General features: G+C 38.3%; 2 protein-coding genes and 1 non-coding gene across 3 annotated transcripts; 1 reads left to right on the top strand and 2 right to left on the bottom strand.

Moving 5' to 3' along the window:
• Window positions 1-23: 23 nt before the first annotated feature.
• LOC127258784 (uncharacterized) lies at window positions 24-11,447 on the bottom strand. Its single transcript, XM_051285778.1, has 18 exons — window positions 11,193-11,447; window positions 10,759-10,872; window positions 10,557-10,643; window positions 9,989-10,235; window positions 5,588-5,718; window positions 5,451-5,480; window positions 4,242-4,274; window positions 3,065-3,382; window positions 2,741-2,978; window positions 2,399-2,640; window positions 2,082-2,288; window positions 1,909-1,998; window positions 1,701-1,799; window positions 1,295-1,591; window positions 1,138-1,200; window positions 943-1,027; window positions 335-474; window positions 24-247 (listed from the first exon to the last, which is right to left on the bottom strand). The coding sequence occupies exons 1-18, from the start codon at window positions 11,445-11,447 to the stop codon at window positions 230-232; spliced, it is 2,694 nt and encodes an 897-aa protein (XP_051141735.1). The 3' UTR covers window positions 24-229.
• Window positions 11,448-15,248: 3,801 nt separating this feature from the next.
• Window positions 15,249-15,355, bottom strand: LOC127259209 (small nucleolar RNA R71). Its single transcript, XR_007840454.1, has one exon. It is a non-coding gene; the product is annotated as a small nucleolar RNA R71 (small nucleolar RNA).
• A 619-nt stretch (window positions 15,356-15,974) lies between these two features.
• On the top strand, window positions 15,975-17,126 carry LOC127258783 (uncharacterized). Its single transcript, XM_051285777.1, has one exon. It carries the CDS (start codon window positions 15,975-15,977, stop codon window positions 17,124-17,126), a length of 1,152 nt encoding a protein of 383 aa, XP_051141734.1.
• The last annotated feature ends 10,204 nt before the right edge of the window (window positions 17,127-27,330 follow it).

Below are 27,330 nucleotides of genomic sequence, written 5' to 3'. Positions count from 1 at the left end.
AACGTGCTTAACAGTTCAAACACAAGTAAACAACGCAATAAGCAAATACGGTTATCCATCAATCCCATTAGGCACATTTTTCACCATACGAATTCAAACCACAAAGGTCTACGCATCAATTCCAGACATAGTTCAACAAAAACTCAACACAATCCATCCAAAGACAGGTTCGACATTCAATCCATATGACAAACGGGGCAATTAACATGGGTGTATCGGTACCAACATTTCAAGCCCGGCGCATGAGCTGCAATTGCCAACACAGAGATTACTTTAAGTCATACTTATAAATTTCGGAAGGCAATACAAGAAAGGTATTAAAGTAGATCCTTACGTCCTTGTAGCTCCACTCAATAGGATCTTCGCCGACGACATCGCGAAGGGTAGTCGCCCCAGAAATGGTCGGCAAAATAAGGGGTGTGTCCGGGACTGACGCGGATGTCACGAAGACCTTGACCAAGGAAAGTGTGTCACCTACAGCATTCACAAGAGCAATTTTTGATTACATTCAAGCATATATATCAACAGACGTTCGAACTGTATATATAACATGTCATAACACAGACATTATAAGTGTAATACTTTGGAACTAGAACAAGAGGAGTACGTACATTCAGACATGTCGTACAGTACATGGTATTACATTCACGAGTTAGGTAGCGAAGCACATTATACCCTAATTTCCTATGTAATTGCAGCTTGATCTTTAAACCAAACATCCTTCAATAAACATGGGTCGTCATAATAGCAGTTATTTTACCACCCCTACATTAACAGTCTACATCGCTTTGGAAATCCACGGATCGTATCATTGTATACTTCTACACTTAGTGAATCCATGCTAATACGCAATATGAGGCCTGAACAGTCACGAAAACCTACGATATCTCGCTGAGGCATATTAAAAGTTTAATTAAACATCCTCAAAGATACCGGACCAACCTGGCCCAGGGGGGCAGAGCAGAAGTCCCTCTGCAACAACTTTTTTCTCACCGGTGCGGGAAAATAGAAGCACATGTGTGCCGACCTACAACAGATAGGGCATATGAGTTGGATAAGGTAGTACGCAGTCAAGAGTAGCCTAAATTAGACACTGCACTGATTTCTAAGAAACTCCAGGGCGTCACGGAATCATACCGTCATGCTTGGCTCGGACACAGGCCTGGGAATCTCAGGGACTGAATCAATACGAGATGTGCCCTATCATATAACATGCCGATCATGGTAAATTCCTTCGCCATCCAAATCTCATGGGATACTCATACCAAACAGGTCAGGGATTATGAATACTTACTGCCTGGCCAGTAACCGCTCCGGAGTTTCTGTGCATGAATGCATACACATCAGCCTTGATGGTTTTGAACTCATCCATCATTGCCTTCAGCTCCTCCATTCCATTATGTAGTTGTTCCCACCCATGCTGGAATGCTACACTGTCTGTTAAACCAGTTGACTCGCTGCGGGGATGAGCTGAACTTGCCGCACTGTCGACCTTTGACCGCTTCTTAATCTTTCCCCCAAGGGCCCGTCGGTACAGAGTCTCCCGAACAGAGGGAGTCCGCCCTTCAGGGGGAACCTTGTTTAGCTCATTCTGTAAATAAGTCTGCAGGAAAGATTTAAGTGAGGCCGAACTTGCTCTTGTTGTTAGAGATGTAAATACTGACTGAATTGTAACTAAGTTGGGAACGAATTTATTCTACCAATATCTCCTCGGTTTCTTGGTCATCCTTTCCCTTGCCTTGTGTGCGACTGGAAATCCAAATCTCCAGATTGTCGGGGTCCTTCCCCTTTGCCTTGATCTGCAGCAATACAAGGCCTTCTGTCATCGAAAACATAATGAAATACAGGAGAGGAAAATATGGGGATGGAGCATGACATGACTAATTACTTAATTGTAATAAAAGGTACCTCCTCTGCCAGAGTCGTGAATGACTTCCGCCCAGTACGATGTGGAAAGCTTCTTTTCGCTACGTTCGACGCATTTTTCTTGGATTGAAGCTATGTCAATCAAAGTTATTTAGTTCTCAGTCCATGCCCGTGCAGATTTAACGTATATTAATTTGGCATGTCCCTATGCGTACCTTCACCTTCTCGTCGCGCCAATACTCAACCAACTTCGGCCACTGATCGGGCACAATCCTGCTTGAGGGAACCTTCTTCAGTGCTTCTTCATCGTCCTCGATCGGATTGAAGTAAGTTGATTTGATGCTGTATTTCCAGTGCCTCCAAACTTCCCTTAGGTCAGCCAAGACCACTTTCTCCGCTGAGTCTGGTAATCCGCTGTTACTCTGGAATGCTGTTTCACACGGTTTCCACCAGGTCCGGAGAAGATGGTAGGGCCATATATAAGAATCTATATGAAATAAAAGAACTTTCAATTTAATGAAGTTTGCATCACCTGAACCTCCATCCATGCACCCTGTCTCTTCGTCTCCGGTATCTCAGCGAACGTGGGGTAATGTAGAGGAAGTCGAGCTCCGTTGCGTGCAATGACCCCAATGGCTGTCTTGTACTCGTTTACGTCGGGTCCGACGATGCTTTTATCATCCGGCGATGTGAATACAAGCATCCTGTGATCTTTTCCCCATCCACGCGGCATTCGTGCCGCCCCTCTCCCCTGCTTTTTCTTTGACGAACCAGCTGACACAAACAGGAGATTACATGTTCTAATAAGGATATTACATGCAAAATATGAAGTCACTAAATGTAATCGGTAATCTTTGAAGGCTAATTTCCAAACCGTCGTGCGATGTCATCTCGTCCAATGGTGCCATATTGCCCGCCTCTGTTCCTGTCATCAGAGTGGGGTCGGAGCCTGGCCCTTCATCCAAGAGTGGCATATCACTCTCTGCAGTCTCCATGTCCTGCGTCGGCGGAAGTGTCTCGTCATCTGCTTGTGTGGGGGGGATTGTATCATCGTCATCCTGTGTCAGTGCCGTCGGATCAAAAAGTGATGGAACATCCCTATCATCATGTTCCTGTTGGGGTTAACAGTGTCAGCCTATTGTAGTGTTATACTGAGAGTTCAAATAAGGACATGCTTTCGGCAAAGGAACCACATTACCTCCAAAGGGCCCTCTGAATCCTGAAGCACTGCCCTTCGAGTGGAAGATGTTGGCTTCATGCTTTGACCACGAGCATCGCGCTCTTTCTCCCACTCTAATGTGATGGACCGGAGTCGCTGGAGCAGTGGCGAGACCCGAGATCCCTTCCGTTTTGTCACTTTCTTTGTGGGATTGCGGATGGGCGATGGATTCCTGCTTGCGGGATGAGTTGCCTCTAGGGGGCTGTTACGTGCGGATGCCCGGGTAAAACGTCTTGCGGGAGAGACTGCCGGATCCTGTGACCCTCCAACGGCACCACGTTGAGATTTGCCCATAACCTGCAAGACACCAGTGTTAGTTGGCAGTATGAAAACGTATATTAGGAGAAAATCAAAACACGTTTGTCATATTCTGATATTAATCAACATAAATTCAAGCATGATGGTAGCTCATCCAACACTAAACATACATCCGAAAGATTCCTACCTTCTAAATCATAAAAAATATGAACAAAAAAACTAGGACAGAATGAAGGTTAAACAATCAAGCTACTACATTTCATTAAAAAGATATATAATTGAAAACACAACAATAGGTGACAAGTAGAAAAACAAGAAAAACTCCTCGGCCCACTTAAACATATTACCCTACCGTACAACTATATCAAACATTCAATTGGAGAAAATAAAATTTAAAAATGAAAGAAATTGGATGGAATGAATATAAAAGATAATTTTTTTTTAAAGAACCTCTTTAATTAAACTAATATATACTAAATATATATATCACAAAATTATCTATATATCTTATATATACATAGGAACGCACAGACCCAAACTAAAAGAAACCTACCAAATCCAACCATCCAAAGCCTAAACATGATTACAAAAACCATAAAATCCCAAGCAATTCGGCAACTCAAGCCATACCAACCTCCCACAACTAGACTAGATTAACAACAAACCCACTCCTTGAGAATAAATATCTCCTATAACCAATATTGCACCAATCATCCAATCCATGATCTCCAAACCGCAAACTCAAGCGCAAGGATATAACAAGCCACCAACCAAAAGGAAGAATCAACCAAAGATCACACCTGATATGTTCAATCCTCAATGCAAAGCCAACAATAAAAAAATCTACCTCCAAGAATCAAAACTATATGTGAAATCCCATGATGAGAACTAAACTCACAATATCAAAACCAGAGATGAACTTCCACTGCACCTGCCAAAGGAAACAACAAATCAAATAATGGACTGCTTGGATCAATCCAGCCTCCAATTCCATGACTTAAAGAAGCATCAAAATCAAATAAAACAAAAGTCACCAGCAACTCAGAGTTGAGGAGAATACCAGTCTAGATAAAAAAAATAATGAAGTGGAATATCAAATGGATGCATAAGAATCCAAGATTCTTCCTTCAATGTTGCACACCCGAAAAACCATGCTGCCAACACCAACTCTGCACACCCCTCGCACTACTCAGTTACCTGGATGACTGTCAATCAAAATCTGATTTGAATAACTTGCCCATGCACCAACCTATTCGATCAAAGACAAACTACCATACACCAATATCAGCCTCCAACTCCATGACTTCAAGAAGCACCAAAATAAAATAAACAGAAGTCATTGGCAACTCAAAACTGAGGTTACTACCACCCAAGATATATGCATGAAACCAACACTTTCCAAGAATGATCACAACCAAATCGAACACAAATCACAACCATCTCACCAAAATTCTCACAATCTAGAGTGACTCAACTGCCACACACAAACAACAAGAAGAGCAACAAAGGCCAACAACCAAAACAAAATGCAGACACCAAAATAAAACAAGCCAGGTGAATGAGACATAAATAAACCCGAACATAGATTAATTGAATCATCAACCACAATCAATTTAAAGCTGAAAATTGACTCACAAGGCTGATGTAAAAATACTTAGAGAAAAATGTTTATGCTTGTTCTCTTATCTTAACTTTTCCAAATTTGCTTTGCTGGTCTAAACCTTCTTCTTTTTAATTTAGCAAACTCCTATCCAAGAAAATAAATATATATATTATATTTCAAACCTATGGAAGCTACCCTGTAAGAACTGAAGAAAAGAGGAAAAATGCTAGAAGACAATACATGTATAAAGAGAGTAACAAATATAATTCAATAAAAGACTTTAATTTGATGCCATATCACAAGTAAGAAAAAGGCCCGCAGCGAGCTGATTTATTTTGTTATCCAATAAGAAGCCTACAATCTTATCAACTCGGAAGATATATAGAGTTGGTTTTGGATCAAGGGGGAAGAAATTAGCCGAATGAGCAATTGATCGAGCAGGTGGAGTGCAAGCTGAAGAGGCAGTTACGGAAGGGTAAGTTTGGGGATGGAGAGAATACCTACCAAATCAACCCGAACTTCATACTCAACTAACTAGTCAACACCATCAACACCGATGAAAATGAACAATAATGTACATAAAAATGGGGAAACAAATGAGAGGACAAATGACACTTATAGGGCTAGGAGGGTGAGGACACCTTCGCCGTCAAGGGGATAGGTGACCAATTGTCCCTGAAGAGGCATTGGAGATGGCGATTAAAAGTCATGACACCATTGTCGGCGCTCGACTCATAGGGCGAAGGATAGGGAACCTTTTTGATTCTCAAAACTATAAGCGAATCAACCATAACAGATGGTCAACAAAATCGAAGGACATATCGAGTACCAAAATAAGTTGGTGGTGGCTCCTCAACTCAACAGTGGTGAGCTGTGACGGCTGACGAACACCTTCGATTTCACCGGAAGGATGTAGGGCTTCGAAGTCGCAATGTCTATGAAGATGAGTGGAATAATTTTTGAAAGTGTGAATATTGTATAACTGAGGATATAAAAAGCATATGTTATTTGTTTTTTTTAATTTATTTTAATATAATTAAAATAAATAATTTTTTTATTAATAAAAATCATTTTTTTTCCTTTTCTTTAAATTTATTTTAATATAATTAAAAAGAATAATTTCAAAAATAAATTTACACACCATTTGTTACGAAGCACAATCGTAACTAATGTTATTTTGAACAAAGTCTACCAACTTCGTTTTTGTTACGGATTATTTTGCGTAATTAAAGAACCAGAAACGTTGACCAAGATAATATTTTTTGGTAACGGAAGTTGTCGTAACAAAAACTATTATTTGTTACGATGTTATTGTAACGAACCGTCAAGCCGTGGCGAAAGACCATTTTTTTGGTAGTGAATGTTTCTCTAACTGTTTTAATTCAAATATTTTTAAGTTGTAAATCATGGAACAAACCTTAAAGTTTTGTGCATGAGATGTCAAATTATTTGTGGGACACTGATGTCGGTATTTCATATGCGAATTAAATCCCTTTCAGAAAAAAAGAATGACTAAATTTGAAATTCAAAATAATTGCAATTATCTTTCATTAAATATGATGATAGTGAAATTGGGATGACATCCTGAAATTCGAAACTTAATATCACTTTCAGTATTTTGAATAAAGTAGCAATAATCAATACACAAAATTGAAGTTAATTAATATGGAATTAATCATTGGAAAATCCATACAATAAATGCAATTATAAATTATAATGAGAGTTCTTTGAACTTGTATATCTTTGGCTTTTTCTATAAATTTCTAGGTTAATTATTTGAGAAATTGAGTACTAATAATAAATAAAATAATGATGGCCTACTAGATTTGGACCTGTCGAAATCGATGTAACTTGAATTTTTTGACCTACTCAATAAAGTATTCGGGTTGATCTCGCAATAAAAATCGATGCACACACGGATTTAAGTGGAATTCACTGCGATTAATTAATTCGGGGTGAATTGATCTGACGAAAATTAAATCAAACGGATGAATAATAATATAGAATAAAAACCTGGAAATGAACATAATAAGCCAACACACAAAAAAAAAAATGAAAACTAATGCAAAAGAAAGGAATAAACCAAAGAAAGAAATAAAAAAATAAAATAATTATGAAATTTTGGAAGATGTGCATGACGTGTCTTTTCATTCTCCTCATCATATTATATATTGATGTTACGATAACTTCCCACTTCATCCATTTTTCCAAGATTTTATCCATAATGTCATTCAATTTCTCCACCCAACTATGAAAAAGATTTTTGCATTATCTTCCACATTTCAATGATTTCACTTGAACATGTCTAACACATTTTCGATCGGGCCGGACGGACTGATCCTCCAGGTTGGGCCGCCGTTTATTATTGAGCCTGAAAATTAGGGAGTAACACTTGTTGAATAGGCTTAATTTTTTCAACCATAAGTTATAATAGTAATAATTGATAATATATTAGTATTAGTAAATAATTTTTATATCACTAATAAATTTTATTTTATTTTCAATAAAATTAAATTTGCATTACTCGATTTTATGTCTATTAATTTTTAATATTATTGGTAGTATAAAAGAAATTTAAAATTTACATGTTAATAAATATGTAACAATCAATGACTTTGTTTTAACTGGAGTGCATATTGATATTTGTCTATTTATAGAACTTTCAAAATAGATTTGAACGCGTTCTGTTTCCTTGTCTCACTTTAAAGATGATTGAATTTTAATTTTTTAGACCCGTTAAAATGTGAATCTAAACAAGCCAACTCATGCAGACTGTGGGTTGAAAGTGGGTTAATCCGCAATGGGGCGGATTAGCCTGTGGATAAGATAAATATAAATATAATTATATTATATTTTTAATATTTCAAATGAATATATTTTATCATTTTAGTCAATCTGAAATTAATCTAATTATTTTATTTTCATGTAATTGTGCTTACTCCATAAATTTAAAAAATTCTTACAACTTAAATATTATTACAACAAAAATTATCATCATTGTTTAATAAAATTACTTGTTTACCATTTTTATTTGTCTCATTCAAAGTATCTCTTTCTTATCTCAACAAAAATAATCATACACTAATACCAAAATATCGTTAATTTTTATTCAAACTATAAATATACCATTACACATACAATTAGTCTATACATAAAGTTGAAGGGTAAAACTATCAAAAATTCGTATGTATTTCCACTAACTAATAAAATATTATTATTATTTTTTAATCTACTACAAAATTCACTACAAAACCCAAAGAAATATATTTGTTAGAATTTATGGGAAAATTATGATATTCTATTATTATCAAACTAAGGAAATACAAGAATATATATGCTAGTGGATTTGAGCCAAAACTAACATAAATAATATCAAAAAGATATTTATATCTAACAAGAGGATATCTAAATCTAACACCTCCCCTCAAACTCAGATGGGGCAGTAAAGACCAACTTAAGTTTGTCTAAGAACAATTGGAAGCGGCCAAGGACAAGAGACTTTGTGAAGATATCTACTATCTGATTTACAGAGGATACCAGAACAAGATAAACTCTCCCATTGACAACATGTTGTCGAATGAAGTGACACTCAAGCTCAATATGCTTTGTGCACTTGTGAAAGGTATCATTATTGGTCACCTTCATAGCACTCTGACTATCGCGGTGAAGAGCCATAGAAGATGGCTGAGGGGCACCAAGGTCAGTTAGTAGTCGACAAAGCCATAGAAGTTTTGATAGCAATAGCATGATACTTTGACTCAGCACTCGATCAAAAAACCAAAGTTTGTTTTGTGCTGCGCCAAGAGATGAGAGAATGACACGGCCCGACCGCGTATAATTATGACCATAATAATTTTCTTAGCCATAAAGTTCAATAGAAAAAATGGATTAAGAATATGTATAAAAGAAAAGAGAATGGAGAAAAAAAGATAATGCGTGTGAATTAACATGAATGATAATTGTAGGCATTAAAAATTAAATGCCTAAATTAAATTAAATATCATGTATTTTGTAAGAAAATAAAATTTCAATAAAATAAATATATAGTATTTAATTATGCACATATGTTAATTTTTGTACAATAAATATCAACCATTAATGCAAAAATCTGCTTAAAATAGAAGATATCGTACATATATTACTTGCATAAATAGAGCCATAATAAATTTGGCAGCAAAATAAATAAATCTTGTCAATAAAGGAAGTGTATAAATTAATATCTTTCGAAAAAAGCAATGATATAAAGATCTTGGCGAGAAAGGAAAGTGAACAATCAAATCCATCAAGAATGGAAACGGCATCTGATGGAAAAAGAAAGATTATAAAATCTTTCTATTGGCCAATCAGGATGCGCCACGTGGCATTATTCTAAAAGGAAGGTGAGGCCAGCCCTCCCCTATAAATAAGAGCCATGGCCAGTTCATTTGAGACGCCAAAGTTACATCGAGGATTCAAGCAAAGGGTAAGTCTCTAGGCTCTCTCTGTATTGTTCTTCGTCGAAAGTCACTGATTCGGACAAATGATCCAATATTGGTTGACGAATCGATGAAATTAACGTTCTTCGTCGTATGTCAAAGCCGGAGGAAGGATCAAAACTCCCAAAGATGTTGAGGAATTCGTTAAAGTCAAGAGAAGGTCTTCAAAGTTCATCTTAAAGCTTCAAGGTGTTCATCGCGTTCTTCACCAAAGCATCAATTCGGCCCTCTTCGATCCAAAAGTCAAAGGGACACGCCACCAAAAGTGTTATGAAGCACCAAATCAACATCTTCAAGGATCAAAGCTTCAAAAGCTGTTGAAGAATCCATCAAAGCCAAGGAAGAACATCCAAAGTTCATCCCAAAGCTTCAAAGTATTCATTGCGTTCTTCACCAAAGCATCAACTCGGCCCTCTTCGATCCAAAAGTCAAAGGGACATGCCGCCAAAATTGTTATGGAGCACCAAATCCACCTCCTCAAAGATCAAGGCCTCGGATCGTCTAAAAAAGACATCAAATCCAAAGCCAGCGAGATAAATACATGACAAAAGTAATAATTGGATATACGTGTGGGATATTTTATGTAATTTTCCCGAGTAGCCATGAATTGAGTCACAATATGCTCTGCATGAGCAATATCAAGCCTAGTAACAGTCAAATAAATCAAACTCCCAACAAGATGATGATATAGGGTAGGATCATCAAGAAGAGAGCCATCAGGAGGTGTAAGTCGAACGCCATAGGCAAGTGGTATAGAGGCTACCTGACAGTCTGTGAGACCAGCTCGAGAAATAAGATCGGAAGCATACTTAGCCTGAGACAAATAGAAATTATCGAAAGAATCAGAGACTTCAAGTCCCAAAAAATAACGAAGGGGATGCAAGCTCTTCATGTTAAACTACTGAATAAAAATATGTATGTAGATCAGAATACCAGACGCATCATCTTCTCTGATGATCATATAATCAACATAAAGCAAGAGGATAACTATCCCAAAGGAATAACGATGAAGGAATAATCCGGAATCATAAGCGCATATGGTAAAACCAAACTCCAAGAATGTAGAGCTAAATGCGGCATACTAAGCCCGAAGGGCCTGCTTTAACCTATATAAAACGCGGGGTAAGCGACAAACCTTTTCAGAAGATGGTAAACCTGAAGGAGGAGTCATGTAAATTTTTTCAGAAAGAGTGCCATGTAAGAATGTATTCTTGAAATCTAACTAAAGAAGGGACCAACGACGAACAACATCAACGGAAACAAGGAAACGAACTGTAGTGAGACGAGCAACGGGGGAAAAAGTCTCCTCATAGTCAATTCCATATTCCTGATAATACCCTTAGCCACCAGCGCGCCTTGTAGCGCTCAACGGAACCATCAGAATTAGTCTTGATTTTGAAAACCCACTTGCACCCAATAGGTGTCTTTCCAGAAGGCAAATCCATTAAACACTACAAAAAAAGTAGTATATTTGTAACGGAATTCCGTTCCTAAAGTTTACGTAGCTAATGTAATTCCATCTCTAATTTCGTCTCTAATATCATTAGTAACGAAAAAAGTGAATTTAGGAACGAAAAAACCTCGTTACAAAATTGATAATTTCTTGTAGTGAAATCCCAAGTGTGAGTCTTTGCCAGAGTCTGCAATTCCTCAGTCATAGCTTACTACCACAATGGATCAGCACTCGCCTCACAAAATGATCTAGGCTCATGATGAGATAATATGACAGAGTAACAATGATAATCACGCAAATGAGCAGGAGATGACTTACTCGATGTGATCGACGAGGTATGACAGGTCCAGGGACCGCAAACGTATCAACATCTACAGACAAGGTCGGAGGTGGATCTGAAGCCTCAACTGTAGGTGGGTCAGAAGCCTCAACTGGAGATGGATCGGAAGTCTCAACTGGAACAGGATCCGGAGGTAGAGATGAAGCCGTAGGATCAGGATCACAAAACAATGGAGGGCATGCCGACAGAAAGGAAAGTGAATGGGAAATAGATGATACATGAAATTTAAACATAGTGGAAAACATAACACTCTCCCAAAAGGTAACATCATGAGATATATATGCAACTATTTAGAGATCAAATCCCAAATCCTATAACCTTTATGCTCTACCCCATAACCAAGAAGACAACATAGATGATAATCATAAATCGCATGCGTTAAATATTTATATTATTTGAGATATTTGATTGATTTTGATTAGATTCTATCTGATTTGGGCTTATATTATTTATTTATAATTTGCAAGAGAAAAATAATAAAATTGATATAATTAGTGGGAAAAGAGAAAAAAAAGGTCAAAGGCCCAATTGTTACAAAACTAGGGCAAATATAAAGGAAAGAAAGTAGGGAAAGGCGCAACTTTATGCCACTTGCCGAGGAGAACACTGTGCAGAAGAGTTCCAGAGAGAAATCGTGCAAGGGCAAGAAGGAAAAAGATTCTTCCAAGAAGATTTCAAGTTCTACCCCTACCAAAATCATTCTCAGGCGATGTTTCTCTTTGCTTCCTTTTTCTTTGTTCTTCGTCCTACGTTTAGCGAGTAGTTACTTTTCTAGTCTAAGAGTGGAAAACAACTTGGTATGGATTTGAGATATTAGACTTGTTTTGATTTATGAGATTTATGAGATTTCTTTCGTTCCTAAATATTTTTGTAGTTTCTGATTTCTTTGAGTTATAATCTTTTATTTGGTTGGGTATTATGGCCAGGTATTTCAATTGAACTAAGGATTAATTGCTAAACTAAAGTAGGCGTCCGTACTTTCGTTTTAATTTGGTTTAAGTAGCAACTAGTGACAGACACTATTAGGAAATCACATAATCAATTTTAAACAATTTCGCATAGTTAATTGTTAAATTGAATTAGGCTCTTCTAGTTCGCAAGGCGGTTAGGCTAGTAGATTCTTTGTGGCGTCACTAGGGTTCTAGTCTAACTAGGGAAGTAGTTGACGGGCGTACCTAGACTGTCAAGAAATTAAGGAAGAGTTGGTTACTAGGGGCGTGTCGGTAACTATAACTAATTTATTTATAAATCAATAAAATTAAATATTTATCGATGATCAAATCCACTTTCCAAGTTGTCAATTTCATTCCTAGACTGGAAACTTATTTTTATTGAATTTATCTTTTAGTCTTAGAGTTTTTAGTTTGTTATTTTATTTTTATTTCCTAATTTCAAAATCTCTCCTTTAATTATATTTATAAATTAAACAATAAAAAATAAAACCTTTTTAATTTTCTGAGGAGACGACCCTACTTCATCTATACTACGTTATTTTTATTGCAGAAGTAGGTTTATTTTCTTTAAATTTTGCAGCGTGTGACAAACGCCTGTCAAATTTTGGCGCCGTTGCCGGGGAATTTTAATTGGTTTATTTATCTTTGGTTGTTATCTATGATCTAAAAAATCTGATTTTTTTCTGGTTTATGTCGAGATCTGATCGCACAGGAAACTTGATTTTTGATAACTTGTATTTGTATTATTTAATCTTGTACAAATCATTGGGAATTTATATTCGAAAAATCAGTGAGTGGACGTTTATAGAAAAGCGATCAGATATAGTAATTTTTGTGATTGTAGACCCTAAGTAGTTATCACAATTATTTATACTCTTTTTACTGGTGAGTTTCCAGGTCGAACACAAGGATTTTAAGTCATAAATTTCAACGGTGAAAATCTTGAAAAAAAAGCGACGAAAAAAAATGCGGGAAGGGATCCGCTTGCTGCGGATCCAAAAGCTAAACTATAGAAAACAGTAAGTAAAGCGGTGAAAATGAAGTGAGCGGAAGTGAGCGAAGCGAGGGCGGAAGAGGAAGTGCCAACAGTAACTAGATGATCGGGACATGAGCGAGCAGCACATTATATGTATATATATATAGATGAGCGACAAAGAGTGAAGGGGAGATGTTGTGTCTGAACTGTGCGTTACTAAATGGATAGATTTCCCTGGATGTAGTGAGCGAGTGATGTAAGTGTGTTATCGAAAATATATGTATTTTACGGACGCGGAGAGAAGGGGGTAATGTAATTATATAAACTGAATGCAAAGAATTCATAACACTGGAATTTGACCTTAAGGGATTTACAACAAGACTTCAATGATACCCAGAATCGAGACATAATATGAAAGAAACCCTACTGTCACTAGGAATATCTGTGACCTAATAGACCACCGCCTATGCCCCATTAGTTTTCCCAATATCTGCCTCATTAGTGGCTTTACCCTTCTGTTACCTCTTTTTATTCAAAATTGAATTCAGAACAGTAGTTAAGCAGGTCGAAAAGGCTCCCGCGTACTTAACTACATTGAACTACCTTGAGACCACTTTTGGCGCATAACAAGGCTCAAATAATCAATTCTTCTCTTGTTCTAAACTAGTGAAATGAAATTCTCTAAATTCAAACTTTATATAAGTGTGTAAAAAGTTGAAGAAATGAGGATGAAGAACTGAATGATATTTCATTATCTACTACGAAAGCAGGAAAAGACTAGAGCTACAAAGCTGTAAACAAAAACAGTAATCTAATCTAAGAAAGCTGTAAACCCTTAGTCCCTTGGCCATTCCTGTGGAGAACTCCCTTACAGGGTTGGAGCTCTTGAAGACAGGAAGACGACTTGCTTGTGAAAAGTAATTGCTAAGAGTATTTTTAATCGAAGTATCAATCCTTATTCGTAAAGATATTTGGCCCTATTTATAGCAAGCGGAACGGGGCGGTTGCAATCGGTTGCTGGGCGGTTCCAACCGCTGGGCAATTAGGCGGTTACTGGTAGTTATTCTATTGAAGCAGTTGCTGACCATAACTCCCAAGGCGCTCGCTTTGATTGCATTGAACTGTAAGGGCTTAGATTTTCCTCGCTTGCCGGATAGCTAGAGGGCATCAGCGCAACTAGGCTCGCTTGTGCTGGCTGGAAATGAAATGGTTGTACTGTTGCAGTTGGAATACTTAGTTAGAATATGGTGATACTCTGCAGTGGTGGGCGTCTGGGCTGTCGCTTGCAAGCGGGAGAGGCTATCGCTTGCGGGCTGTGAAGGCTGCCGCTTGCCTCTCATGCCTTAGTATTTTTTAGGAAGTATTCTTGGCGCATGTGAGCGGAGGTGGCTGTCGCTTGTGGCGTCTGCCTTAGCTTTTCTGGCACCAGACTACAGCTTAAAAAGGGCAAAAATTGTTAATAATCTCAACAACGAATTCTGGATCATGCCAAGCGATATAGATCAATAATGTATGCCATTAATGAGTCATTGTGATGGTTTTTATACAAAAATTCAAGTAATACATAGTTTCGTCAAGTTAAGAATATGCTCATATTTGGAGTCATCAATTTTCCACCCCGAAATTGAGAAAACTGCACGTCGATTGAGAAAAAAACTAGGGAGCGTTGCCAAAAAGATTTAGCTTCAAAATTATCTAGCAATTTTAGTTCTGACGAGATCGAGCTAGAAAAAGAGATGGATCAAAGGACATTAAGGGAGTTGGCTGCCCCTAACTTGACCCAACAACATCTCTGCATCACATATCCGATGGTAGACGGTAACAATGCTTTTGAATTAAAATCAGGACTAATACACTTGTTGCCTTCTTTCCATGGGTTGTCAGGAGAAGAGCCACATAAGCATCTTCAAGAATTTGATGTCTTCTGCACAAGTATGAAGCCACAAGGAATAGCAGAAGATCAAATCAAACTTTGAGCTTTTCTCTTCTCACTGAAAGATGCTGCAAAAGATTGGCTATTCAATCTACCTACTGGAAGCGTCAACACATGGATTGACATGAAGAGAAAGTTTCTTGAGAAGTACTTTCCTGCTTCACGAGCTGCGATCATGAGGAAAGAGATATGCGGAATTACACAACATACAGGGGAGTCTTTATTTGAATATTGGGACCGCTTTAATGCTCTACTTATTCGATGTCCCCACCATCAAATTCCCGTGCAATTACTGATTAAATATTTCTATGAAGGTTTGACTCCCATCGACAGGAGAATCATAGACGCAGCAAGTGGAGGGGCCTTGATGAACAAAACTCCTAGAGAGGCGCGGGACTAAATGAAAAATATGGCAATGAACACACAATATTTCGGACCAAGAGAAACAGTAGCAGTTAAAGAAGCAAGCGAGGTGAGTTCTATTCAACAACAATTGACTGAACTGACTTCATTTGTTCGAAAATTTGTTGTAGGAAAGACACAAGTTAAGGCTTGCGGAATCTGCAGAAGTTCGGACCGTCCTACGGATATTTGTCCTACCTTGAGTCAAGAAGTAGATGTTAGTGCTGCAGGATTCATCCCAAGAGCATACAACCACTACTCGAATACATACAATCCAGGATGGAAAGATCAACTGAACTTAAAGTATGGAAATCAACAAGCTAACTTTGAAGATCATTCGAGAGGATTCCCAGCACCTAACCACCCTCCACAACCGACTCAAACGGTTCCGATTAATTCCTTAGAGGATATGATGAAAACTATGGTGTCTAACATGTTGTAATTACAACAGGAAACTCGGAATAGCATAAGGAACTTAGAAGAACAAGTAAGTCAAATGGCGAATGAGAAGTGCGAGATGAAGTCAAGTGAAAAAAATAGATTGCCTTCACAACCCGACGCCAATCTGAGGAATGTAAGCTCGATTGTTATACAAAATGGCAAAGATTTAGAAGTATCAAAAGCTGAAGTTCTAAAGGACAAGAATGATGATGTCATTGAGAAAGAAATAGAGAAAGCCGCCAATGAAGTATCGGACAAGGTAACTTCTGAAACACCTACTAATACTAAAACTAATGTTGCATCGTTTCCTTGCAGGTTGGCGAAACCAAAGAAGGATGACAAAAATAAGGAGATGATGGAGATGTTTCGAAAGGTGGAATTGAAAATACCCTTACTGGATGCAATCAAGCAAGTGCCGAAATATGCAAAATTTCTGAAGGATCTTTATGCGAACAAGAAGAGACTACGTAGAGATGAATGCATTATTGTTGGCGAGAGCGTATCTGCCGTTTTACAATGTAAGCTTCCTCCTAAATGTGGAGATCCAGGTATGTTCTCGGTTCCTTGTAAAGAAATAGGTAAGTTGGAGATTAAACGAGCAATGTTAGATTTAGGAGCTCCAATCAATGTGATACCTAAGTCTATTTATAAGTCTTTGAACATTGGGCCTTTAAAAGAAACTGGAATTATTATACAATTAGCCGATAGGACAAATGCTTACCCTAAAGGAATGATTGAAGATGTCCTAGTGCAAGTTAACGAATTAATTTTTCCGGTTGATTTTTATGTGCTTGATATGCATGATGATAATTCTCCAAATCCTGCACCGATTTTACTAGGTAGACCATTTATGTGCACCGCACAAACTAAAATTGATGTGAAACAAGGTATACTTTCTATGGAATTTGATGGTGAGAAAGTGCAATTTAATATTTCTGATTCTATAAAATACCTTGAAAAATCTAATGCATTGCGCAGTGTAAATGTTATTGACAAAAGTATTCCAGAACTCTTGAGATTGAATGCGAAATCTATCCTGGACATAAAATCGCAGCCGCATCCAAATCAGTTAAAGCATGTTCACTTAAATGATGATATGAATCTTACAGAGAAATTTATTATGAGTAATCATCGTTTTAAACATGGAAGTAAAAGACAAAAACTGAAGTGGGTAAGACGGTCTGAAGTAGTGCTACCTAATGGCTAACATGGTAACTGCGTCTAGCCAAAGACGTTAAAGAGAGGCACTTATTGGGAGGCAACCCAAGTTTTCTAGCTTTAGTTCTTTTATTTTCTTTAGTTTTTGTTTTATTTTTTTTTTAATTTTTAAATATCGCCTATTTGATTTGGATTCTTTATTTTTTGTAGGGAACTTCTTGGAGAATTTTTTTTTAAAAAAAAAAAGCCATAGTCTTTTTTCCTCTTCCTCCCCGAGCTATCAATTTTGGTGTTGGCTAAAAGAGACCCACAATCAACTTGAAGAAGTTTGGAATTCAAAGCTAAAACATGCAGTCGCACCAATCGTACGGATTTTAGGGAAGTTCTTCTCTTATTTTACTGTTTTTTTTTACATTGAGGACAATGTTTGCTTTAGGTGTGGGGAGAGAGTAATGCAAATTTTTTGGGCAAATTTTTCATTTTGTGCTACTTTTGATGCCTGATTTGCTGTCCTTTCGCATATTTTTGAGATTTGTCTGAAGTGAGTCAAAGGTGGTTTGAGTGATAGGTTAGTCTGACAAGATTGATGACATTGGATTTGAAATATGTTGAGCCAGGTTGACATTTGAACCCTGTGACAATTCGAGTATATATTCCAAAAAAAACTTACATTAGAAAATAAACTATATATTATCAAGCTTTTGGAAATTCTTTATTGTGTGATTTGTAGTGCTCAATTAGATGACCTAGAACTTGAGTGATTATGCATGTTGAACTTGCAACTATCGAGTCTTGCATTTTGAAAATGATAAGGGAATGAGGTAACCCATTGAGCTTTTCTATATCACCCAGCACAATATATTTTCCTTAGTTAGCCCATTTGAGACTTTTTAGCCTATTTTTCTTCTATATTAAACCGTCTTTTAGCCTCATACCCTTATTTTGATACTAAACCTTCTCCGATTTGAACCCTATGTTAGAAAGAATTATTTTAAATTCACGGTATGATGCACCTTATTTGTTCGGCACCAGTTAGAAACGAAGTTTAAGTATAAATAAATAATGTATTCAGAAGTGTCTGCTTCAATGAGAAAGGGTAGTGAAAGACGTATATATATATTTTTTAAAAAGAGGCCAAAAAACTTTAATAAAATAAATAAAATAAAAAAAAAACAACAAAGAAGGCCCCCCAAAAAAAATAAAAATAAAAGGAAAATAAGATAAATCTTGATGAAGTATTATTGATATAATTATGTTATTAAAGTTTGGGTAGTGAATAAATTAAGGGTTTCATTATTTATTCCGAATTGTTTTTCACATGCTAGTATCCTGTTCTTATTGTGTTCTTTTTTAACATATTTTAGCCTTCGCATATCCTTTTTTTTACCCCTAACCATCAGCCCCGTTACAACCTTTATAAAAAAGTCCCTTTACTTCTTGATGTTAAATTCGAGTATCTTAAGCAAGGGAGATTTGATTTTTATTCAAGCATATGGGATAATCTTTTGTCGCACTGAGCGTTAGCTGATTATATACACTTATTTCTTTCAGAGAGCATGTGCGCATACACTTTATCCAGTGAGGTTGACTTGGCTTGATGGTTGAATTTCCGATTGATTTCGTTGAGTTAGATTTTCTTGTCATATTGAGTCGTCTGCGATTTCTTTTGGCTTGTTTTGAATTTATGGTTGAGGGCAAGCATAATCTAGGTGTGGAGAGATTTGATAGCCATAAATCTCATGCATTAAATATTTATATTATTTGCGATATTTGGTTGATTTTGATTAGATTCTACTTGATTTGGGCATATATTATTTATTTATAATTTGCAAGAGAAAAATAATAAAATTGATATAATTAGTGGGAAAAGATAAAAAAAAGGTCCAAGGCCCAATTTTTACAAAATTAGGGCAAATATATAGGAAAGAAAGAAGGGGGAGGCGCCACTATATACCACTTGCCGAGGAGAACACCGTGCAGAAGAGTTCCAGAGAGAAACTGTGCAAGGGCAAGAAGGAGAAAGATTCTTTCAAGAAGATTTCGAGTTCTACCTCTACCAACATCATTCTTAGGCGATGTTTCTCTTTGCTTCCTTTTTCTTTGTTCTTCCTCCTATGATTAGCGAGTAGTTTACTTTTCTAGTATAGGAGTGGAAAACAACTTGGTATGGATTTGAGATATTAGACTTGTTTTTATTTATGAGATTTCTTTGGTTCCTAAGTATTTCTGTGGTTTCTGATTTCTTTGAGTTATAATCTTTTATTTGGTTGGGTATTGTGGCCAGGTATTTCAATTGGATTAAGGATTAATTGCTAAACTAAAGTAGGCGTCGGTAATTGCATTTTAGTTTGGTTCAAGTAGCAACTAGTGACAGACACCATTAGGGAATCATATAATCAATTTTAAACAATTTCGCATAGTTAATTGTTAAATTGAATTAGGCTCTTCTAGTTCGCAAAGCGGTATGCTAGTAAATTCTTTGTGGCGTCACTAGGTTTCTAGTCTAACCAGGGAAGCAGTTGACGGGCGTACCTAGACTGTCAAAAAATTAAGGAAGAGTTGGTTATTAGGCGCGTGTCGGTAACTATAACTAATTTATTTAGAAACCAATAAAATTACATATTTATCGATAATCAAATCCACTACCCAAGTTGTCAATTTCATTCATAAAATGGAAACTTATTTTTATTGAATTTATCTTTTAGTCATAGAGTTTTTAGTTTTTTATTTTATTTTTATTTCCTACTTCCAAAATCCCTCCTTTAATTATATTTATAAATTAAACAATCGAAAATAAAACCTTTTTAATTCCCTAAGGAGACGACCCTACTTCATCTATACTACACTATTTTCATTGCAGAAATAGGTTTATTTTATTTAAATTTTGTAGTGTGTGACAAACGTCTGTCAACAGACACGCACGAGGTTCCAATTTTGAACATTCATGCGGAGGAATAAGAACAAAATATACACAACCAAAGGGACGAATGATACTATAATCGGGTGGCTGACCATATAGACGCTCTAAGGGGTGCTATTATGGAGGAAAGATGATGGAATACGATTTATATTATATACAGCACTGCAGCTTCCCCCCAAACCTATCAAGACAAGAGGCAGACAAAAGAGACGCACAAACAATATTTAGAATGTGACGATGTTTGTGCTCAATGCGACCATCTTTTTGGGAGGTATATGGACAAGAACGCTAAATCTATGTAACTTGAGCAGAGAGAAAAGTTAACAAGAGATACAAGATTTGAAGTCAATTGAGGAATGCAGTAAGTATCAGAAAAAAAGATATAAATGATAGAGATACATATCTTGAATGAGTAATATCCATGCGACTTTCATTAGCAGTCTGTATAGGTAGTGAAGAGGACACAAGATGTGCATCGGTCAAGAGACTAAGTGTAGGTGTCATATGATTGCAGCAACCGCAATCAAAATACCACGAATTGTCCATGACCGAAGAAAAATTGAAAGCAAGAACTTGATGCGAAAAAGTTATGATATTATAGACTGACGAAGTCATACTAGTAACAGATGCAAAAATAAAAAATAACTCCAATGACAAAACCAACCACACCACGAAGTAGAGAATGAAGACAGAAGGCAGCGGCCGAAAAACGACGACCAGAGGTGGCCGGACGCGCCCGCACGAGCGGCCGGAAGGACGGCGGTGGAAAAGCTTCTTTCGCTGCGATTCACGTCGGCAGCATGTGAGGGCGTAACATGAAGGCGTCACTCGCAGCCGTTGGAGGCGATATTTTGAGGGATGGCCGGAAATGACAAGGTGGTCCCAACGGTGGCGGATGTGTCGACCAGAAAGAGACGGATGGCGAAGAACAGCGGCGGCGGTTAGGGTTTTGTATTTTTAAATTGAGCTCTTATATCATATTAGAATTTGTGGAAAAATTATGAAATTGTATTATTATCAAAATAAGAAAATACAATAGGTTATATACTAGTAGATTCGAGCCAAAACTAAGATAGATAATATCCAATAATATCAAAAAGATATTTATATCTAATAAGAGGATATCTAAATCTAACAACAGTCATCCGGGATTGAGGGAGTAATATTCATAAATTTTAATGCAAAAGTAAACAGATATATACATATGATATTCATGATTCATTTTTAAAATAATTTATATTTAGTTAACTCAAATAATTAAATTATTAAAAACTTTGATATTATGTTAAACCAATTAAGCAATATATATAGTTTGCGATGTTACTCTATCTTTTATGACTAACATGTCTCTATTTATCTTTATAATAACTTCTTTCCGTTTATTTTATTCATTTTTAATTGTCTTTTAATTTTTTTCTTCTATAATTTATTAAAAATCTACAAGAATAATACATATTTGTAGTATAAATATTTTTTATTATCAATTTTTTTTAAAAAAAAATATCGACCAATGATATTTAAAATTTTGAATAACTTTATTTTTAGATATTTATTTTGAAATATTTATTATTTGAATTCTAAGATATAATTATTTTTTTATATTTTTTAAAAGTCTGTAGGTTGGCCCGCTTGTCTCGTCACTAGCCGGTGGGTTGGATTGGGTTGCCTAATTTTTAATCCGTCTCGTCGTAGGTTGGCCCGCAAATAATCCACTTATTTGTGAATTATGATGAATTATGGGTTGATCTGCTCGTCAATTCGTTTCGACAGCTCTATCTATCTATTATAAAACTCATCGGTGTAGATTCCACATTTGATATCTTTTTTCTTTTTATTTTTAATCTGTTGATAAAATTATTTTATATAATTATTAATATTTAATAGCATAATTATTTTATTTAATGAAATTTCTGGGTAGAAATTAATATATTTAGAGTTTAAATGTACTATATCCGTCTCATATACCGTCTAATATATGATTTTTTGCATGAAAAATTAGGTGAGTAATATTTCGTGGGAGAATTTGAGGATTAAATGATGTGATAAAGAGTGTTGGATCCTGCGATTCGGAGTTCCAAAATAGCTCATCGATTTCGTCGGTGTGGGTTCCGGAAGTACTCCAGAGAGCCAATCCGTCGTCGGGCTATGCAGATTTCACGTGATTAACAAACTAAACTACGATAATATACGGAAAGCGAGTAAATAAATTGCAGAAAGTATATAACCGGAATTAAATTAAGTTGCATAAACGAAAATAAAACAAGAGAGAAAAGTATGAAAATAAATGATTTGATCTGTTGTGCTTGTGTGTGTTGTGTTTCTTTTTCCTAATTGTAATCCTAAGCTAGAATAACCACCTCTCCCACTAACATGGGTAGTTACAATTATTCCTCCACTTCTTTCTACCTCTTTTAACCACCAAGTAACTTTCTTCCATCAATTCCCAGCTGCTTCCATTGCCTCTAGACCGAGTTCCATTCATTTAGAGCATCTTCCGTCGTTCATGGACCTAGTTCCATTCGCTCTGGATTTCTTCCACTGCCTTCGGATTAGACTGCAACTTCCCTGATTTGTTTCCATCATACTCCTAGCCGGTCTACAGTGATATGTCCCCAACAGCCTTGAGTTACATGGAATCCTCATTCCTCTTCCTTTCCTGTTGACCCATAGAACCTTCCATATAGGACATAGGTATCGTGGTCTTCCATTGATATTATGAAGTTGCCAATTCAGGGTTGATGAAGCTTGTCATCCAAAGGTCTGTGGAAGTTATATCTTCTTGCTCCATGGAAGCTCCGCAGCCTGATGGAAGTCACTACCTTCAACTTTAAATCATTTTGGACTTAGGGTCCAAAAATTGTCCTCCTAAAAAAAGGGATAAAATGCGAGCCATGTAAAGCTTTACTCTTTTTTGGGATTTTCTTCGTATGGAACTCACCCCCGTGGGCCTTAGCATAAAATTTATCCCATATAGATGTATCACGTAAAGCCTTCCAGTCTTGATGTGATGGTTGCTTCCTTCGATTCCCGCGTCGCCTGAAAGAGAAAAGACATTCAAGGGTTTTTCTAGGGGTTTATAGTCACTCCCCTTTTCCACTCTCTCTCCCCTCGTTTATTCTCCCGTTTCTCCTTCCGATGGTGTAGCCGAGCCTTCGCCACTAACAGCAATCCCATGTCCGATCTGCTACTCGATGCCGGCTGAGGAACCTTTGCGTCTGTCCACTGATGGGAATTCATGGGTGTTAATGCCGTCGGCCGAAACGGATCCCTAAAGAAAAGAACTCCAGCAAGTCCTCACCGGCGACGGTGTATCTCCCCTATTGATCGCGAAACCCTTTTATTCGTTGGCTCTTCGACAAGGTAGGGTTTTAACCAAATATCCCGACAGCGCAACCTTTAAGGAATGGATGGCGACCCTCGGCGGCTCAGTCGATACCCAAATGGGAAGCTTGGGGGATTGACGACATGACCACCGTCAGCACACAGGTTTCCCATCCCAACTCCGATTTTCTTTTCGTACTCTTAGGGTTTTGGTGTCCGGCAGTGAACGGATTTTGCTTTCCTTTCAGCATGATTTTGCCTACATTACTTGATATTGCTGTGTTGTTAGGTCTCCCTGTAATAGGGGATGATTATGCTCTGTTCCCTGCTACACCAAATACCGTCGATTTTGGTATAGACTATTCAAAGTCTAGTTCGAGTGCCCTGCTTTACGGAAAGTACGGTGCGCCGAACTCAAAAACCAATTTTCTAGACAACCATAGGACCTTTTTAATGCTCTGGGTGAATCACTTCTTCATAGGCGCAGCTGGTAGAAATTTAGTTAGGAAATACGAACCCTTAGTATCATCGATAATGGAGGTTGACGACTTGGCGCTTGCTTAGTTCTTCTTAGGGCATTTGTATAGGACCCTTAATGATCTTCATACCGCCTTGGTCGTAAGGAGCGTGTATCCACCCAGAGGGGACCTTTGTGGTTTCTTCAACTCTAGGCTGCTTATATGTTTCCCGAACTATTTGATATACCGTAGCCGTTCCAAATTCCGAGTGAAGAACGTATCGGAGTGTTTTTAGCTGGGTTTGAGTGCTCCCGTAACGCTTTCCAAATCGCTAACTTTTGCTTGTCGTCGAGTAACCGTGAGGACACACGATTTTTCCCTTTACCAGAGCGATCTTATGGGCCTTATTGTTTTTCTAAGCCTCCGCCGATGAAGGAGGATGGTTCCCTCAATTGGTCTTCCATCACTTCATCATGGAATCAAGTTTTAACCGCGAGGCCCCTATTGTTGGGTCTAAAGCCTACGTCTCGTTCTTTACCCGTTGGGGTGGAGGGTTACTTCCCACAGTTGTATGCGCGCCAGTTTGGACTCCAACAAACGGTCCCGATGTACCGCTTCCATTGTCGAGGGCCCTTTCCACTGGCAATGAAGGATTTATCCTCCAAAGATCTTGATATGTTCCGGGGCTTGAATGCGGCCATTGAGGATTCACCCCTTCCTGTCTTTGAAACCAAGCCTTCTACTGATTCGGCGTTTGCAGGCTGGTGAGAATCCTTAAAGGATGTTTTTTTTCCTGAGCCTCCGGCTTCATGGCTACGGCGTTTTATTGACACTGACTCTGACCACCAGAGTGAAACAACTGATATTGCCGCCGATGAGGTTGAAAGTGCGGCTCCTGAGATCATTGAAGGTAGATTTTCATCCCCTCCTTAAGTTTTGATTACTAAATATTCAGCTAACTCTTTTTGTGTTCGCAGTGACAGATTCCATCCCCGTACGTAGATCAACTCGGCATGCTAATGCCAGAGCTGCTGCCCCGAAGCCTTCAGAGAAGCGTCATGCAACCATTTCTCCCAACGCCCAGGTTCATATTCATTTCTATATACTTTCCACGAACGTTTCATGGTTTTCTTATTTGTATGTATCATTCTCTCCAGCCTGCTAAGAAGGTGCACAAAGGTGTTGATGCAACCCCGGTGACACGGACTACGGCTTATACTACGATGAATCATCCTTCAAAGGTTCATCCACCAAAAACTTCTGTATCCAAGGTATTCCCATAAACCAAGTTGCATTCCTCTTCACATCCATATTAAAATGTTATTTGCTAACATCTTTTACCAGCATGTACCTTCGAGGATGTCAGAGACTCATTTTCCACCTCCAAATCACACTCCTGCCCCACCTCGTGCGGGTCGCATTACTTCCGATTCGAATATCAGTCAAGAACGCATCCGGGAGTATTTCATTGGGCATCAGGATGCAACGTCCGCTTCTGCACTTTCGAGTCAATTCTCCGAAGGAATGGACAAACAATTCATCACCACCTGCTTGGAGGCATCCTCGGGAGATCCTGAAACCTTAAGTTCCATCCAATTGGCTTTACTGAATTTGGCGGAATCCCCTTCCTATGCAAACCTTCCAGAGTCTATTCGCGTGCAATGGGTCGGCTTATCTTCCAAAGTGAACGCCTTCGCTTAGCGCCATAGGATGGAAGAGGAGAACCGGGACTTCGAGAGGACGTATTTGGATCAGCTAGGAACATTAAGGGACCAGAAGCAGTCTTTGCAAAATGAATTTTCACATACTGAGGATGAAACTTCCAGTGCTTCAAATCAGCTTGAAGCCTCTCGCGCCAAGCAATTAGCAAAGAAGGCTGAAGTGGCTCGTCTCCAAGCTCGGCTCGCCCAATTAGCTCCTGAAATTGTAGACTTGGAGCAGCTATTGGCGGAGAAGCGCCGAATACAGGCTGATTTATATAAGAGGTCCCAACGTCTAGATGCCCCCATAGCCGCTTTGTCGCAGAAAAAAGTTTTGTATGAGTTTAATGCCACCAACCGAGAGGCGACTTTGAAGGAGCTAGAGTCGGAATGGGGGACCCTGGTCTCTTTGTGGGCAGTTTGTAAACCTTCAGCCTAGGTAATCTCTTCACCATCTCCAGTTTCTGACGATGAATATGCAGGGGATACACCACCCTCTACCTCTGTGGCAGACACCCCCATGGTCTCCAAATCTGAACCTCCACTACAGACTGTTGCCGACGTCCAAGCATCTATTGCTCATGTTGTGAGGGATTTGATGTCAGCCTTAGAAGTGGCAGCAGACCATAGCGCCTCTAAATCACCTTCGACTTCAACAGTTCCCATTTTAGAGGAGGCAGCATCGATCCCAAAAGGCTCGGCTCTAGCCGGTGTAGCTTCGAGCTCCGGTGGAACAGCCTTGTCTTCGGAGGGCCTCATTTCCGCAAGTGTGGTTCCAATTGTTGATAGAGCAGCCCCGACCCCAGAGATTTCAACTCCAGTGGAAGCAGCGCCAGTTCCTAATGGAACAGCTCCAGCTCTGGAAAATCCGATTCCGCCTCCGATAGATCCAGTCCCTGGGAAAGCAGTTCCAGGGCCTGATGGAACGGCTCCGTCTCTGGAAGATCCGATTACAACTCCAACGGATCCAGTTCCCGTGGAAATAGCGCCAGGTCCCGATGGAACGGCTCCGTCTCTAGAAGATCCGACCCTAATCCCAGCGGATCCAGTTCCCATGGAAGCAACACCTGACCCTGATAACTCCGAGCCCAATGTGGACCCAACAGCAAAGGATACTCCTCCTACCGTGCGTTAACTTTGGGAACCATTCGTCTTTCTTCAAGCCACCCGCAATTTCGTTTGGATTTTATGATATGCTACTTATTTGGCTACTTAAGATGACTTATTTTCGTTTTGTTTCAGTTTGCACATTAGCGGCTTAATGGCCTGCTTTTATTTTGTACGTTAGCGGCTTAATAGCCTGCTTTCATTTTGCTCTGTATCTAGCGGCCTAAACAAGACCTGCTGTCATTTGTCCTTTGCATTTCTTTATTTGAACTCGAGTGGGGACATGTATCCCTTAAGGTGCTTAGCATTGATAACATTTCTATGTTCTATCCCATCAATACCCATCAATACTCATCAATCTATATGCACCGTTAGGCAACACCTTACTTACTTACAGACCTTCCCACGTAGGAGACCATTTCCCGAATGTATTATCTTTGTATCCTTTGGGCAACACTACCTTCCATACCAAATCTCCTTATTGGAATGTTCGCCGACGTAGCTTTTTGTTGTAAGCTCGTGCTACTTTCACTTTATTTGCCCTGATATTCTCCAAGGCCATCATCCGATCCTCGTGTACGTCATCCAATCTTTGTAACATCGATGTGTCGTACTGCTCGGGACTAAGCAAATTCTATTTCAACACTCGCAGCGATGGCACCGTGATTTCCAATAGCAATATCGCCTCTTGTCCATAGATCAATTGGAATGGAGTGCAACCAGTGGCTTTATTTCGGTATTGCCTAC

This window comes from Andrographis paniculata, unplaced genomic scaffold (genome assembly GCF_009805555.1).
Source record: "Andrographis paniculata isolate CXL003 unplaced genomic scaffold, ASM980555v1 Contig5END, whole genome shotgun sequence".
NCBI classification, from domain to species: domain Eukaryota; kingdom Viridiplantae; phylum Streptophyta; class Magnoliopsida; order Lamiales; family Acanthaceae; genus Andrographis; species Andrographis paniculata.
Note: the sequence above shows the minus strand (reverse complement) of the source record. Positions and strands in the feature narration are given on the sequence as shown.